Below are 15,850 nucleotides of genomic sequence, written 5' to 3' on the forward strand. Positions count from 1 at the left end.
TCTGGCTTCGCTGGCTTCTCTCTGATATGGGCATCTCTCTTTCTGATCCGACTCCGTTATATTGTGATAATCAGAGTGCTGTTCAGATTGCTCATAATTCAGTCTTCCATGAGCGGACCAAGCATGTTGAAATCGATTGTCACTTTGTCCGACAGCATCTTCAGGCTGGCACTATTTCTCTTCCTTTTGTTCCGTCCTCTCTTCAGTTGGCCGATTTTTTTACAAAGACTCATACTGTTGCTCGTTTTCGTTTTCTTCTTAGCAAACTTTCGATGCTTTCTGCACTCGCATCCTCAGTTTGAGGGGGGGTGTGAAGATTATTGTATTGTATTTTCTATTAGTTATTTAGGGTAGTTTAGTCTATTAGATTATTAGGGTTTATTTCATTTAGGTTATATATATTGTACTCAATGATTATTCAATAAGATATACAAAATAGATGTTCTTTGTTATCAGACATAAATGCTGCAGTATTGGAGAAAAATGGCCATGAATTTGTTAATCCTGCATGCCCTCAATCCATTTCCTTGCCTGTAAGTTTGCACTATATTTGTTTTCATTTTATGTTTTTTTTTTTCTTCATATTATTACCAAGTCATGATGCTTGGATTCCTATCATGTGAGTTTGATGCTGGAGCAATTCAAGACATAATCAATTGTCTTAAAAGTTGCTCGTTTCATTTGCAAGTACTTGGGCAGTAGTTAGGTGGATGCTTTAATTGTAGTTAGGATGTTACTACAGATGCTATTTGGAAGTAGTTAATGGATTTTGATCATTATTTTCAATGCGTGTTTTTCAGTTTCTTACAAGTGTAGGGTATGCATGCCAGAGGCAGTTGGGGTTGAATCTTGTTACATTCTGAGGGAAGCATTTATGTGTGTATTAGGTGCCTCTTAAGTGTGTTCCACCTTCCCATTCGTTCTACCCGAGCCGGATTAGTTAAGATACTTTTTACAATTCTAATATATCTTAGGTAGACGATACTATAATGAATGCATTTTTGTCCAAGTAACCCGTAATTGATTGGAAGTTGCATTGTATGTTAAGCGTGTGATTTATGTTGCAAGTTGCCACTAGTTGACTGAAATCGTTACTTATATGGTACCAATTCTTTCTAGTTTTCTCTTTTATCAACTTTTTTCTTTTGAAAAGAAAAAAGAAAATCTAAGCAAAACATTTTAAATTTTGGAGACATTGGACATCATTTCAGGCTGGCTGAAATTTCTTTTACCCTTGGCTTCTATATTAGATTGTTGTGTGGAAGCTGGTGATAACCAAAGATATAATTATATTTGGAATTTTATGTAATGGCTGTACAATCATGGACCAATAGCTGATTGAATGTACATGATGAGAACTAGTATCTTCCTCGAGCCACATTTTTTTTTGGACAGTTCTGCTTATTCTTTTCTCTTCATGTTTTGCTTTCTTGCAGACTCCTTCAAAGCTAGTATCTGCCATGAAGGGTAGCCGTGAGAAACAGGGGATGACACCTCCAGAGAAACTGACCGTCAGATGGGCGCCTGATGTGTATGATCCTCCTCCATCAATATCTACATCCACATCTGGGAAGATCAAGAAACCACAGCCCAAGAGTGAAAGTAAGAGGTATTATGATTATAAGAACGGAAAGAACAAGCAGAAGGGCAAACCTTCTAAAGGGAGCAGCAGTAAGGACAAGAAACATGTTCGAAAACACGGTGGGAGTTCTAACAAGTATTACCAAACGCTAGACAATGATGACAGAGTGGTCGACTATAATGAGCCTTGCGGTGAATCGGGGTGTTTTGGTGTTGGTTGCCCAAACTCATATTGTGGGAGTAGTTTCCTTAAGAAATCTGTCAGAGAGTTGCATTTCTCCATTGCAGAGGCTACATGAGCCTTATCTTCAATCACCACCGAGTAGTCCTTTCTTCTCATTCATGGTGTTAATAAATAAAGTACTGTTTTAGGGTCTTGTTGACTGTAGTTATAGTACTTCGGAAACTTTTGACAATTTTCTTCTGCAGTGCTGCTATTGGTAAATCTGCATTGACATCCTCACAAACTTCAGGTTTTGTCTGTAGATGAGTTTTTACAATCTAAGCTGGCCTTTCTTTTTTCCTAGTTTAAAGGAAATTGTCGTGCTCCTGTTCTTCATCGATTCTAGTCGGTGGGTGTTCCTGGTTTATGTTATTTCATGTGTGGTTGGTGTTGGAATTTTGACCACAGTTTATTATAAACCATTTTCCTGCTCCTGTTCGGCCAGTGGGAAAAGTTCTCTATTCGGAAAGCTGGAACTATATTGGGTTATATAATTAGGGCTGAAAGGCAAGTTGTGTGTTAAGTTTTTCAAGTTTGATTTGATAACTTAACGACTGTTAAATTATGGTTAAGTTTGATTTATTTACCTAACGAGTTGATATTAAACAAGATTTTAACAAATTGATATGAGTTGAACAAGATTTTAACAAATTAATGAGTTGAGCTCGAATAACTTAGATAAGGTTTGGTTTGCTTTTGGATACTCAATTATGTTTTTAAATTATAATTGGGATGAAAAATGTTAACTAAACATATTTTTAAAATACAAATTAAAATTATTTTAAAAACTCCTATCTTCTCTTTATTTTATTATTATTATTCAATCAATTAATTATTTTTTTCTCTCTCATCTCTCTTCTCACATTCTTTCACATTTTATACATCAATCAATTTAAAAAAAAAAAATTACAAATCATTTCAAAATTATTTTTAAAACTTATAATCAAACAAATTTTCTCTTTTCAAATCATAATTTAAAAATTCAAAATATAACTTCACACTCAAATTATAATTTTAAAACTAATGTAAGCTTATTGATTCAAAAAGTAAATTATTTAAATTTAGTTTGAAAACTTAGCCAGTGTAAACATGTGTTTACCTTTACTTTTGGTTTGTGAAAAGATAATTATTTTTAATAAAATTTATATATATTCGGCAATTGTTTAAAAAAATCGTATTTTTTTCTCTTTGCATTAAATTTCTTTTGGGGAATTTTTTTTAAGGTCCCTGGTATTAAGATTTTACAGCATAAAAGACACTCAATATTTTCATAATGTCTAAAGTCTCTCAACATCAATCCAGAGAAAATTCAATCCAGAAAATTTCTCTGGACAAATCACAGAAAAAATTCCAAATTTCTCTGGATACATCACAGAGAAAATTTCAAATTTCTCTAGACAACAATGAGTGCTAGTGCTCTACTTCAGAAAAAATTAGATTAGTCCAGAAAAATTCTTTAATTTGAACTCAATTTTCTCTGGGTTGAACTAGTGCTCTGCTTCAGAGAAAATTGGATTGGTCCAGAGAAATTCTCTGAGTTGAATTAGTGCTCTGCTTTAGAGAAAATTGAGTTGGTCCAGAGAAATTCTCTGATTTCCAAAGCTTCCACATATTATAAGGATGAAACACTGGAATATCTTGTCAATAATTGCCTTAAATCACATGTGGTTTTCGTTTTGGGAAAATAAAAGGAGCAACTTTGTAAAGAAATTTTAATCAATGGACAAAAAAAAGAAAAAGGAATTCAAATGAATTGGAGCACTGAGAGAAGAAATCTGTGGATTATAAAATGAATTCAATTCTCAAGTTGACATCATTCAAAACATAAAAGAGAGTTCTTCAATATAACAAACAAAGCCTATATAATACTAACAGCATATCACCACCACCCAACATGTGTGGCAAACAAACTACCGCCTCAGGCTCTCCACGATGTAGTCCGCGTAAAGATTCCTATAGAAGCAAAATGCACAATGAGATTAAGACCATAATCCATGCCAGATGAGATTGATGACAAGCACAACAACAAATTTGATGAAATTCCCAAAGTCCAACAGGAAACTCCAAATATTAAAAATATAAAATAGATGTGATCTATCGATGCCACCGTAATACAATGTGGAGATGTCAGGAACAACTATATTAATTGTCCCAAATTCGAATAAAAATAGTATAAACATTTTTATGCAATGTATCTGATAAGCTACTATTGTTTTGGGCATGAATGGATGATTTCCAAAGACAGCATTGGGTCACACACCCTGATATTGGAAACAACATCACATAAGCTAACATATACAATATATACCAGACAATTGAATAGTTATGATATTTATATGATGAACCCGATGGCTTTCTCTCTTAAATCTCAAGATACGTAACTAAAAATAAAGTTCTGTTTAAAAGAGAGATGCCAAGGGTTATCCTACCAAATAAATAAATAAATAAATTATTAAAACTAAATTAATTTTGTATTTTAAACTATTAAAATAGCTACACAGTGAAGGTAAGCCCTTTTAGTTAGGGTTGCGCCACGAGTGGCTTCTACCAAATTCAGTTCAACCAAAACTTCATTAATAATGTGTCATCCATTGCTGTATTGGTTAGTCCATCTAAATCTAATACTGTGCAAATTAAGGAAGATGGGAAAAGAACACTGAAAGGGCGTAAAAATTCGTCACTTACATGGAATACTGGATCGCATCATAAGCATCTGAGGCAGGCAGAAAATCGTTAACTGCAACTTCCTTGTTCTCATTTTCTTGTCTAATTACTCGTTAAGAGAATAACATTCTTTCGATACATTCCTTTTGTACCCATTTTCCTTAAAGAAAAGAATTGTATAGACTAGAAAAAATTGTTACACAACGCAGAGTCAATTGCACAATATGAACTAAAACTTTTAGAAGGATACAGTCCTCAAAGAAGCGGCGGATCTCAGCCAATCGATGTGGGCTGTCCACCCAAATGAGGTGCAAGTGCAAGGCTGCAATACTATTGTCCTTGGGTGGTTAAGAAAGCTTGAAAGCAAATAATGTGGTTCATGTAAGAGGTAAGTTGTGGCCTGATTACTGTGATCACTATCTTTACATGACTTGGAACAGCTGTCCTACAATCTGTTCATGACAGATAAAACTATGGGTTCTGCTAAATTTCATTACATAGGACACCCGAAAATATATAATTTTTCAGGGTCTAATTTAAATGAAACGAAATGCTGACAAATCCACCAAGCAAGACATGAACCTTTTTCCCCTTAATTATACGACAATGTAGTTGAAAATCTAACATGACTAAGGTTCATTCCAAGGTAAATAGACTTAATTTTTCTGGGGCTTTTTTATTTTTTAAAATACCCTGCCTAAACACCTCATTGACTAGCTTTTTATTTCTACTATTCTCAATAGAAAATATTTCCCAAAGCGTGCTCATTCTCTCACAGGATCACTGGGTTCTGAATTATTTCATGTAAAACATTACTTGCTACATTTATGCTTTATCAAGCCTCAAAATTTTCGGTATATCCGTAATATGAAAACCAATATTGCATGCATAATCTGCAAATGTCTGCAAATGTTTGCAAATGTGAAAAAATGCATATCAAACAGCACACCTGCATGATAACTAAGACATCCATGGGGTCATTGTCCTCACAGAGAGTACGAGGGATGAAGCCATAATTATGGGGGTAAACAACCGATGAGTAAAGCACACGGTCAACCTGCAACGTGCATTGGCTTCAGCAACCATTAACGATCAAAAACAGATACTGAGATTAATGACTGACTATGCATGATTACCTTGATCATTCCCCTTTTTTTGTCAAGTTCATACTTCACTTTACTCCCCTTACTGATTTCAACCACCTGCAATAATTAATTATATTTATACTAGTCTTTGTGAATTGAAAATTTTATACTTTATGATTTTCGACATTTGTAAAATTGCTATAGATCATTGGAACAATAAAATTCATCTGAAAGAGATTAAAACTAGACAGTTTATTAAAGAGAAGAACCTGTAGAATGAAAGTCAAAACAAAGCTGTATATTTATAAAATAAAATAAAATAAAATAAATTCAAATTGACAGTTTAAGAGTTTTTCTAACAGACAACTGAGGACTTATTCAAACTCCATGTTTATTACAAACAACACAGGTAGGCGTTTTTTTCTGAGGATTTTAAAACCCAATTCTGCTTTTTGTAGTAGAAATATATTCCCTCTGGTTGCTCATAAAAGAGAGCAAAAGTTGGTCACTGTCTCTACTAATAAGAAAACAAAAATTTCAAAGAATATCATGCCAGAACCATGGGGCAATCAAGTATACAATAAATTGTATTATCAAATTGAGGGTAATGGTCATAAAATTTTCTTATCATGTTAGGTCCTTAACCATCGTTCAATCAATTATCTGATAAAATATAGGATCACTGCCTGTGAACACCTTTGCATGCATTGTACAGAATTAGTACTTCAGCAAAAATAGACCAGAACAACTTTTACAGTCATTCGTGAGGAATGGGGATGCTACAGAACAATTAATTACAGTTGCAAGTTGCTTTCTACATATTCACATCAGGTATTGAGAAAGTAGGACCTTAAAGCAACTTATAGGTCAGTGAGATACCTTAATATCGCACGTGAACTTGGTTAGGAGTGAAATTTTAATTGAAAACAAAGGTGTGACCATCAAACAGTACACCCACATAACAGTTGTACAAAGGGACCATATGATGGTAATTGGTAATTATGCATGTATCAGTATTCCATCTATTCCATGTACACGGTTATAAGGTTTATTACCTGGCATTATAATATAAAACACATATTTTGATTTGGTTAAGCTACGGTTTTCCTCCAACTTTTAATAATTACTGTAGGTTAACTATGTGATCAACTTCAACTACATTCTTGATATTCCTTAAATAGACCTACAGCTATATAAATCTTAGCAGGTTAATATAATAAATTCAATGTAAGCCTGTCTTTGTTTGTCCCAATCGAAACTAGTAACAAATTGTTGGCAATTACTGAGCAATATAATAAAATGATGTACTTTAACAACATCGAGGTCCCAAAACTTTAAATTGAAACTCAACTAGGGTATGTTTCCCAGAAATTAAAAAATTCAAATTGCAGGCCATGTGAAATTCACGTCAGGTGAAAACTTTCAATGACAGGTAAACAAAATTCTGGTTTCATGCATAGTAAACTAAGTAAGTAAACAATCCATATTTAAATTTAAATTATTAAAAGCATTTAACCACTCTTTAGCAACACCTATTCAATATCACACAGATCTAGCATACAAGTTGAGAGTAACGAATGCCCTTTGATTAGTCCTATATAGTTGACTCACATTCACAAAAAACCAACGTAATTGGATTGTTGAATGCGTCATATGGAAACAACACAACTAACAAACATCAAAAAACCTAAACCTATTCAAATCATATTTTCCTAATTTTATAAACCAACCCAGCGAGTTCACAAAGGTGAAAGGGGCAGTTTCGAAGAAGGGGATTTCGGTCTAGGGTTTCATAGAATGGAGATAGAGAAAGGGAGAGAAACAAAAACATTAAATAACACAAACAATCAACCTAAGCTCATAAATTACACCTGGAAAAACAAAATCAAGTCTTCTTCAAAGGAAATGGGACTGAATAAAGATGGATTTCGATTTTTTTTACTTAAATCATACAAAAAATTCCATATCCTCTACTTGAAAACCCTAAATTTGAAAATTTCCTCTTAGCACAGACAAATCGAAGATAATACAGTAAAAGTAAGGGCTTTGGGCAATTATGAACTATGTACAAACCAGTTTGTAATCGAGCTCGAATACATCTAGGGTTTCGTCGTCTCTGCAGGGGGTTGGGCGTTATCCAATAGGTTGTTTAATTTGGAGATGACGGTGGAGACGAAGGTGGTGGAGACGATGGCAGGAAGTGTAGGATCCCTTGACAGAGAGTGACACCTAGAGGGTTAAAATCAGTTGTTCGAAATAAAAAAGAATAGGAGAGAAAGGTGTGGGACTTACTGGATGTGGTGATGGTTGTGGCAATGGACAGCAGCGATGATTGGAGAGAGAGAGAGAGAGAGAAAGAGAGAGAGAGAGCGTAATTTCTCCAAATGTTAGGTCTGAAGAAAAGGTCCAGGGGTTTGTCAAAAAAAAAAAAATAGGAGGGAATTTTGGTTTGGACAAAATTTCGAGGGTTTGTTCCAATTTTTTTGACATTGGGAGTCGAATCTTAGGGGAAAGGAAGTTGTGGTTATACAAGAGGAGTATGTTGCTCGATGCGATTTTTACATGGGTGATCAAGGGCACAGTGTTTCAGCCTTACCATTATATGCATGAGAAGAATAATTACATGTATAGGTATCTGATTAGTGTAAATTAATTTCGCAAAACTGATTAGCAAAGATACATGAAGGCAATAGTTGAATTAAAATCTCCAAACAGACTGCATATTAACAAGTGAACTGTTTAGTTAATAGCCCATAATAAATGGTACTGATTGCATATCTATCCATTCCCCAAGAAGCTTCAGTGATCAAGCTGCAGAATAGTGTTGCAATTGAAAGAAGCATTTGAAATTTCTTTTAGACAAATATTCTTTATCTTTATGCACTCAAATTTCTCTTACATTTCTCCCACACATATAACTAGCTCTACAGTTACAACTAGCTTGTAAACATTTTTTATCTTCGGTACTCAAACCCACTATGTCCAATGCTACAACAACAACTTGCAATCAAAAATCATCCAGGAAGAAAATGGCTCATGCACTCAATGCTCTTGCAGCAACTATCGTCGTGCACAACCAGTAGTCTAACAGAACCCAACTGTTTTTCTTTTTCTACTTTTTTTTTTTGGGATCCGGACCCCAATCTTCAAAAGAAATAATTTTTACTAGAAAAATTGATCAAAACCAACATTGCTAATAAAATAAGGAATAAAGTTAACTTATCAAAAAATATATAAGAAGCACACTTAGCCTACTAGCAGTTTTTTAAGTGAGGTTAGGAATTCAAGTGCTAGATCTTGAGTTCCAGTTTTCTAGATTGTTATTCTAAATAACCACACTCACTCATGCACATAAACACATTACTGTTGTTGTTTGGTCTAGCAATTAGTTGTAGTAGCCTCAAGACTCGCCATATGGAACAAAAGAATTGTCTCATTGATCTAATATCATGATACAAACAGGACCTGATCATTTCCAATAACTAGCAAGGAAACAAAATAAAGCAAAACAATGTTCAATGTCTTACTTTGACAAACGAACCATGCATTTTCAGCTTTTCTAGGAGACTTTTCCTCAACTGACTAATCCCAATCTTAGCATCATCATCATCTGCGCAATCCTCTGCCGACTCATACCTACAAATTAAAAAATAAAGCCAAAAATAAATAAATCAAAATCAAAATCAAAAGACCCACAATTCAATAACCTTAGCCAATAATCTATACATAAACAAGGATATGGAACTATAATTTCCTATCTGAAGGGGTGAGAATGATAATAAATTTTTTTAGTAATTGATATAAACTATCATATTTCAATTCATGAATAAAAAATAAAGTAAGACATAATATTAAAGGAAAAATTTATGGTGTGCATCCCTAAAAATGGGCGCACTCTAAGAAATGTTACACTAATGCTTATGCCAGCTTCGCATCAAGCATTGATATCCGTTACAGACATTTTAACGCATCTATTTATGCCAAATACTATCAATCAAAGTTGTAACTGTCATCCCCAAATCCTGACATCATGAGAAAACAACACATCAAATTCCAAAACCAAAAACAAGGAATTTGATTTTCTTTTTCTTTACCGTCGACCCATTATCATAAACCTCAAAATTTGATAAACACAACAGGTAAACACAGTTAATCAAATTCAACAAACCCCAGCAAGGATGGCACTTTTTTTTGAAGGTTGGTTTCATTGTTGAAGGTGGGTCTTAAAACACATATATAACATGCTGCTTCTTTTTTTTTTCAGATACTTTTTTTTTTCATAACATTTGTTTGGTGTTTTAGTGGGTACCACAGTTAGGTCCCAAAGTGAAATCATCTTCACCTGATGTTCTAGAATTATTATGAATCATTTGATCAACACACAAAATAGAGAGGAAAAATAAGCAAAGCATTTTCTTCTACACAAAAAAAAAAAAAAAAAATGAACATCATCATCAAACCCAACATAGCTCTTTTCCTCATCATCCAATCCTAGAAATTACAGAGCTCTCCTTCCACCATCCACTGCAGTGCCTATCAACACAGACAAAACAAACCCATTGACACATTTAATCAAACACTTGATGTGCATGAAAATGGATGCCAAAAAAATACGAATTTGCTTAATACCTTTACAAGAACATGGACATCATCATCATCGAAGACTTATCTTTCAAACGTTTCACGTCCGATCATTTAACAGGTTTACTATAAAATCCTCTGCCCCTTCCTTCAAACACCTGTCATTTACCAATGAATATCAATATCAAAATTTTAAAATTATAATACATAATAGTTTGAAATTTTAAATATAAATTTAGAAAAAAACAATGAGCTAAACATTATCAAACATAACTGGGTTCCTCTGCATCGCTCAATAGGTCTTGTTCTTGCTCGTACTCGGATGAAACCGCGGCGTTTTGTACGAACTTGGAAGGCAAGGAGGCTTCAAAGGGTCTAGAAGGAGAGAGAAGAAATGAGGAACTTCGTAGTCGTCGCACGTTGCTCGATGACGTCGTCTGCCGCTCACCGTTGTCTGCCACCGCTCGCCGGAGAGAGAGAGCCGTAAGAAGAGATTAGGGATTTTTGGTTGAATGAGATTTTTGATTCAAGAGATTAGGGATTTTGGTTAAAGAGATTGGGGGGTTTTTAGTAACCCGAGCGGGAATGGAAAAAAAAAGGCGGGCCGAGGGGGGGAGATTGGGGGGGTTTTGGTACCCTGAGCGGGAATGGAAAAAAAAGGGAGGGGGGATTGTGTGAATGGATTTTTTTTTTTATTTCTATTACAAATGAATATTTAAAAATTTTATTTTTTGTTAAAATAATTTTTTTTATAGTTAATGAAATTTTTTATTTTTTTATTTTTCGTTTTCTTTTAGTTATTAAGGTTGAAAATTTATTTGTTTCATTCTTATTTTAATGAATAAAAAATTATTATTATTTTTTTTTTTGAATAAAAAATATTTTTTATTAAAATAAAGTTAATTTTTTGTCATCAATGAAAAATATTTTTCTGCGACTCATTTTTTTTTGTTACTAAAAATCAAGAACTAATTTTTTGTGGTACAGGATAGGGAGCAACAGTAGTGGTGAAGGTGGTGGATAAGAGGTGATAATGGTGATGATGGTGATAGCGAATGAGATTAGTGGTGAAGTTGTGGTAATCGTTATAGCGATCCCGGGTTTACCCTTGTTGTACAGTGATCCGGACATGTGTCCGTGGATGTTGGTAGTTGTTTATTTTCTAGTTTGCATCCTCTTTACTTTGTATATTGAGTTATAAGATGCGTTGGGCAGGTTTGTTTCAGGTTGGTTGTGTTTGGGAGCCTAGTGTTGCTGCCCAGAATTTTGGACCTTCGCTCGAGCGAGGAGTTGGTCGCTCGAGCGAGAGTGGGTTCGTGCTGGTGGGTCGAGCCAGAGTGGCTCGCTCGAGCGAGCAGTTGCACCTGGTTCTGGACCTGAGAGCTGCCTTTCCTGGCTCGAGCGAGCTTTCCGTGGCTCGAGCGGTCTGGGTTTTTCTTCGCTCGATCGAGAACTTCTTGGCTCGAGCGAGAGTTTTCTGTGTCTGGTCGCTCGAGCGACCAAGCCTTCGCTCGAGCGAGGGTGTTTTATATCAGCGGACAGCAGCGTCTAAAACATCACTTTTTCACTTCTTTTCTTTGAGCAAACCCTTAATCCGACACTCTCTCTCCCTAAACTTATACTCTCTCTAAGATTTGATCTCCCTAAGGTGTGAATCTAGCCTAGGGCCTTTGTTAAAAAGATAGAGGGCGTTGAGAGCTTCGATTTAATCTGAAAAAGTTTGGATTTGGAGCAAGTTGATCTTGGAGTCTTCATCTCCTTTTTGGCTTAAACTTCGAGGTAGGGATATCCTACTCCTCTCTATGGGTTTTGTCTTTAAATTTTGGTATTTTGAGATGTTGGGCTTGGTTTGGTAATTTTGAGAAAGTTTGGGGCTTTTGTGTAATTTTACAAAAGCTGGGGTTTTATTCATAATAAACCTAGATGCATGTTTGGCATAGAGAAATGGAATGATTGTTGAATCATTGATGAAAATGGGACCTAAGGGTTGAAATGTTAATTATGGGAATTGACCTAATTACATTGTTTAATTAATTGGGATAATTAATTGAGAAGAATGAAGAAATGAAATGTTGATTGAATATCCATTGTGCATTTATTTTCTGTTTAGAAATAACTGCTTTGGGCTATCGGTGGAGGATAGTCGTGATTGTTGTAGACAGTGCATGATGATTAGGTAAACTGAAACTAATCAATGAAATGTGTCATGGAACTTGACGGTTAATTGAATACATTAAGTGTATGTATTGTGTGATTGTATATAGAACCATTGTGTTTGTATACGTTGTGTGTAGAGGAGGAGATAGGGGATGTACTCCGCGGTTTAGGGGAAGATAGGGGATGTACCTCTAAACCGGATAGGTATTGGGAGGAGATAGGGGATGAACTCCGTAGACAGAGCTCATATGCTTGTCTAGAGAAGTGAAGATAGAGCTCATATGCTTATCTTTGTGAAGTGTGGATACAGCTTGTATGCTTATCTGTGGATATTGTTGATATACATATCTGTTGTAGAATGTGGATACAGCTTGTATGCTTATCTGTGGATATTGTTGATATACATATCTGTTGAGAATGTGGATATAGCTTTTATGCTTATCTGAATGTGAGATATAGTTTTTATACATATCTGTGGAAATGATGATAGAGCTAGCATGCTTATCTGTTGAAAAAGGGAAAATGAAAAGTAAATGGGACTTGTAAGTCGTTGACATAAATATGTAATTTATGTGATTGTATCAGTGTTGACCAACTATCAATTGCTAACGTTTTAGTCATTGTCCATGGTTGGTTTAGTGTATTTCTACTGGGCTGTGGCTCACCCTATATGGGAATATCATTTTCAGGTACAGGAAGCATGCCACCTCCAAGGACATAGCTTGGGAGGCTAGAGGCGGACATAGTGTAGTTGTTTAACTTTTGATGTAATACATGTAATTTCAAGCCAAGGGCTTAATGTGTAAACGAGTTAGTACTCTTTGTTGAAACCAAGTGTTAACTTGGAAAGCTGTAAGCCCGTAGGGCATTTTGTTTTGATGTTAACATGTAATACTTATGTAATGAAACTCAATGTAATAAAGGAATGTGGTTAGTTTATATGTAAATGCATGTTTTATCTGATGGGTTTATTGTTACAATTTTGAGGGCGTCACAACTTGGTATCAGAGCGTACCGGGTTCGAATACTTTGGGTACGTGGGAAGTGATTAGGATCACAATGGGTTTGTCTCGCTTGATAGAGACTTAGATGTAGTACCATATGCTATGTGCTTAAATGATAACATGCTTATGTGACTATGTGGGTATGGGATTTACTTTCTAGGATATTGATTGGATCCTTGAGTTTCTGGGAGTCTTGTTGGAAAAGCACTTGATCAATGCTGTTTCTAACCGGAACTCTAGTAACGTCTCGGGACTATTATTATCCGGAAATGAAATTCGTAAGTGCTTATGTGTTTATGTGCTTATGTGGAGTGAATTACAGTTGTCCATGCATTAGGACGTGAGTGTTTAGTTTCGGCACACTTATGAATGTGCTAACGTTCTGTGTTGCCTTTATTAGGATGTCAGGACGAGGAAGAGGTGCTAGGCGTGGTAGACCTGCGAGGCAGGAAGTGCCGTTACAGGGTGAGATTCCGGCAGTGCAGGAGGGAGTTGGGCAGGCCAATGTGGTCGAGCCAGTGGGTCAACAGGCTATGGGTGCCTTGGCCAGAGAGTTAGCAGGAGCTTTGGGTATTCTTAGAGCTGGGAATCAGGCAGCTGAGACAGGGCCTTCCTTCTTGAAGAGGGAGTTCTTTCGGTGTAATCCGGATGAGTTTATCGGGGATCCTAAAGAGCCGCTTAAGGCAGATGAATGGCTCGAACAGACAACGAAGACGTTTGAGATGCTTGGCATCGAGGACGGAGCACTGAAAGTGACCTTGGCATCCTTCCAACTGAAGGGAGATGCGGGTCAATGGTGGAAATACGAGAAAGCTCGTGTTGGTGGTACTTGGGAGGCGTTTGTGAATGCTTTTCAAGAGAGGTTTTTGTCAGCAGCAGCTAGGGAGAAGCTGAGGGATCAGTTTAGCCGGCTTAATCAGCAGGGCTTGTCAGTGGCCGAGTTTGAGGCTACTTTTACCAGTCTGTCTAGGTTTGCACCTGAACTGGTGGCGTCTGAGGAACGCCGTTGCTATGAGTTTGAGCGGAAGTTGAGGCGGGGCCTCAAGTTGAGAGTTGGTGGGTCGTATATTCGAGAGTATAGACACCTAGTGGACGCTGCAGCTCATATGGAGCTTATGATGCAGGAGGAGGATGAGGGTCAGAGAGGCTCCAAGAGGAGCCAGGATAGTCAGAGTGATGGCAGGAGACAGAAGGGTAATAACCCTCAGCAGTCTCACGGTGCAGTCTCTAGATCGACCTTTCCAGTGCCTAGTGTAGGCTCGGGGAGAGGCAGTCAGGGAGAATTCACTTGTTACAAGTGTGGCCAGCTGGGTCACAAGGTTTCTGTTTGCCCGCAGAAGGGTGGGGGTCAGAAAGCTACTTCTTCTTCAGCTAGACCGCAGAGTCAGAGTTTGGGCAGAGGGCAGCTCTTGACTTGTTATCAGTGTGGACAACCTGGGCACATGAAGAGGTTTTGCCCACAGTTGAGTGCCACTTCGGGAGCGTCTGGTTCTAGGCAGACGCAGGGTTTTCAGCCAGCTCAGTCTGTGCAGGCCTCGAGGGCCAATCCGGGAGCTTCGTCATCCCAGTCTGTGCAGCAGTCTTTTGCTCCGAGAGGTGAGCAGGTAGACCAGGGGCCTACGGGGCGCGTGTATGCTGTTACCGCGCAGGATTTAGTACCGGCTCCATCAGTAGTGAGAGGTACTTTTCTGTTTTGCAACTCAGTTGCTAGTGTGTTGATAGACACGGGTGCATCTCATTCTTTTGTATCTGCTGCATTTGCATCTGTTTTGGAATTGGAGTTAGCACAGTTAGCATCTCCTATTTGTGTGGTATCGCCTTTGGGTGGTGAGTTGATCCTGAGACAGGGTGTTAGAGGATGTGATATTGAGGTCGCCGACTATAGGCTTCCTTTTCCGTTTGTTGTCATGCCCATGAAGGGTTTTGATGTTATTTTGGGTATGGATTGGTTATCGTCATACCGGGCTGTTATTGATTGCTACCGCCAGAGGGTCACGTTATGTACCTTGAGCGGAGAGTGGTTCCATTTCTTGGGAGACCGGGTTGGTAGTGTTTTGCCACCGGGGTATGATTCGCGAGGGCGAAGTGAGCTTAGTAGTCTACTTGCCAGCTTTGAGAGTGGTGAGAGTGGTGAGACCCAGGTTGTATTGCCAAGGGTGGTTTGTGAGTATTCGGATGTTTTTCCCGAAGATCTTGTTAGTTTGCCACCTCACCGAGAGATAGAGTTCTCTATTGATTTAGTGCCTGGTACGGCGCCGATTTCTATGGCACCTTACCGTTTTGCTCCAGCAGAGTTGGTTGAGTTGAAAGTTCAGCTCCAGGAATTGCTCGATAAGGGCTTTGTTCGCCCTAGTGTTTCACCGTGGGGAGCACCGGCCCTCTTTGTTAAAAAGAAAGATGGTGCCTTGAGATTGTGTATAGACTACCGGAAGTTGAATCGGGCTACGGTTAAGAATAAGTACCCTATGCCCCGTATAGATGATTTATTTGACCAGTTGAAGGGTTCCCGTTGTTTCTCTAAGATAGACTTGAGATCGGGTTACCATCAGTTGAGG

General features: G+C 37.2%; 2 protein-coding genes across 7 annotated transcripts; one reads left to right on the forward strand and one right to left on the reverse strand.

Annotated features, from left to right (window-relative positions):
* Positions 1-461: 461 nt before the first annotated feature.
* LOC114318532 (uncharacterized) lies at positions 462-2,119 on the forward strand. The gene is made up of 2 exons (XM_082880112.1): positions 462-533; positions 1,437-2,119. The coding sequence occupies exon 2, from the start codon at positions 1,461-1,463 to the stop codon at positions 1,878-1,880; it is 420 nt and encodes a 139-aa protein (XP_082736238.1). The 5' UTR covers positions 462-533; positions 1,437-1,460; the 3' UTR covers positions 1,881-2,119.
* A 1,447-nt stretch (positions 2,120-3,566) lies between these two features.
* LOC114318493 (uncharacterized) lies at positions 3,567-10,156 on the reverse strand. Of its 6 annotated transcripts, none has more exons than XR_014336548.1 (7): positions 10,001-10,156; positions 9,081-9,189; positions 5,605-5,670; positions 5,418-5,525; positions 4,719-4,798; positions 4,490-4,570; positions 3,567-3,757 (listed from the first exon to the last, which is right to left on the reverse strand). XR_014336548.1 is itself a non-coding variant. In XM_082880102.1 (5 exons), exons 1-5 carry the CDS (start codon positions 10,036-10,038, stop codon positions 3,644-3,646), a joined length of 435 nt encoding a protein of 144 aa, XP_082736228.1. In that variant the 5' UTR covers positions 10,039-10,102; the 3' UTR covers positions 3,567-3,643. The 6 variants fall into 6 exon arrangements, 1 of the variants encoding a protein (XP_082736228.1); XR_014336550.1 differs by having other exon boundaries at positions 4,719-4,824; positions 10,001-10,155; XR_014336549.1 differs by having other exon boundaries at positions 4,719-4,920; positions 10,001-10,153.
* Between the last annotated feature and the right edge of the window lie 5,694 nt (positions 10,157-15,850).

Source organism: Camellia sinensis, chromosome 7 (genome assembly GCF_055761805.1).
Source record: "Camellia sinensis isolate YWXY chromosome 7, ASM5576180v1, whole genome shotgun sequence".
In the NCBI taxonomy this organism is placed as follows: Eukaryota; Viridiplantae; Streptophyta; class Magnoliopsida; order Ericales; family Theaceae; genus Camellia; species Camellia sinensis.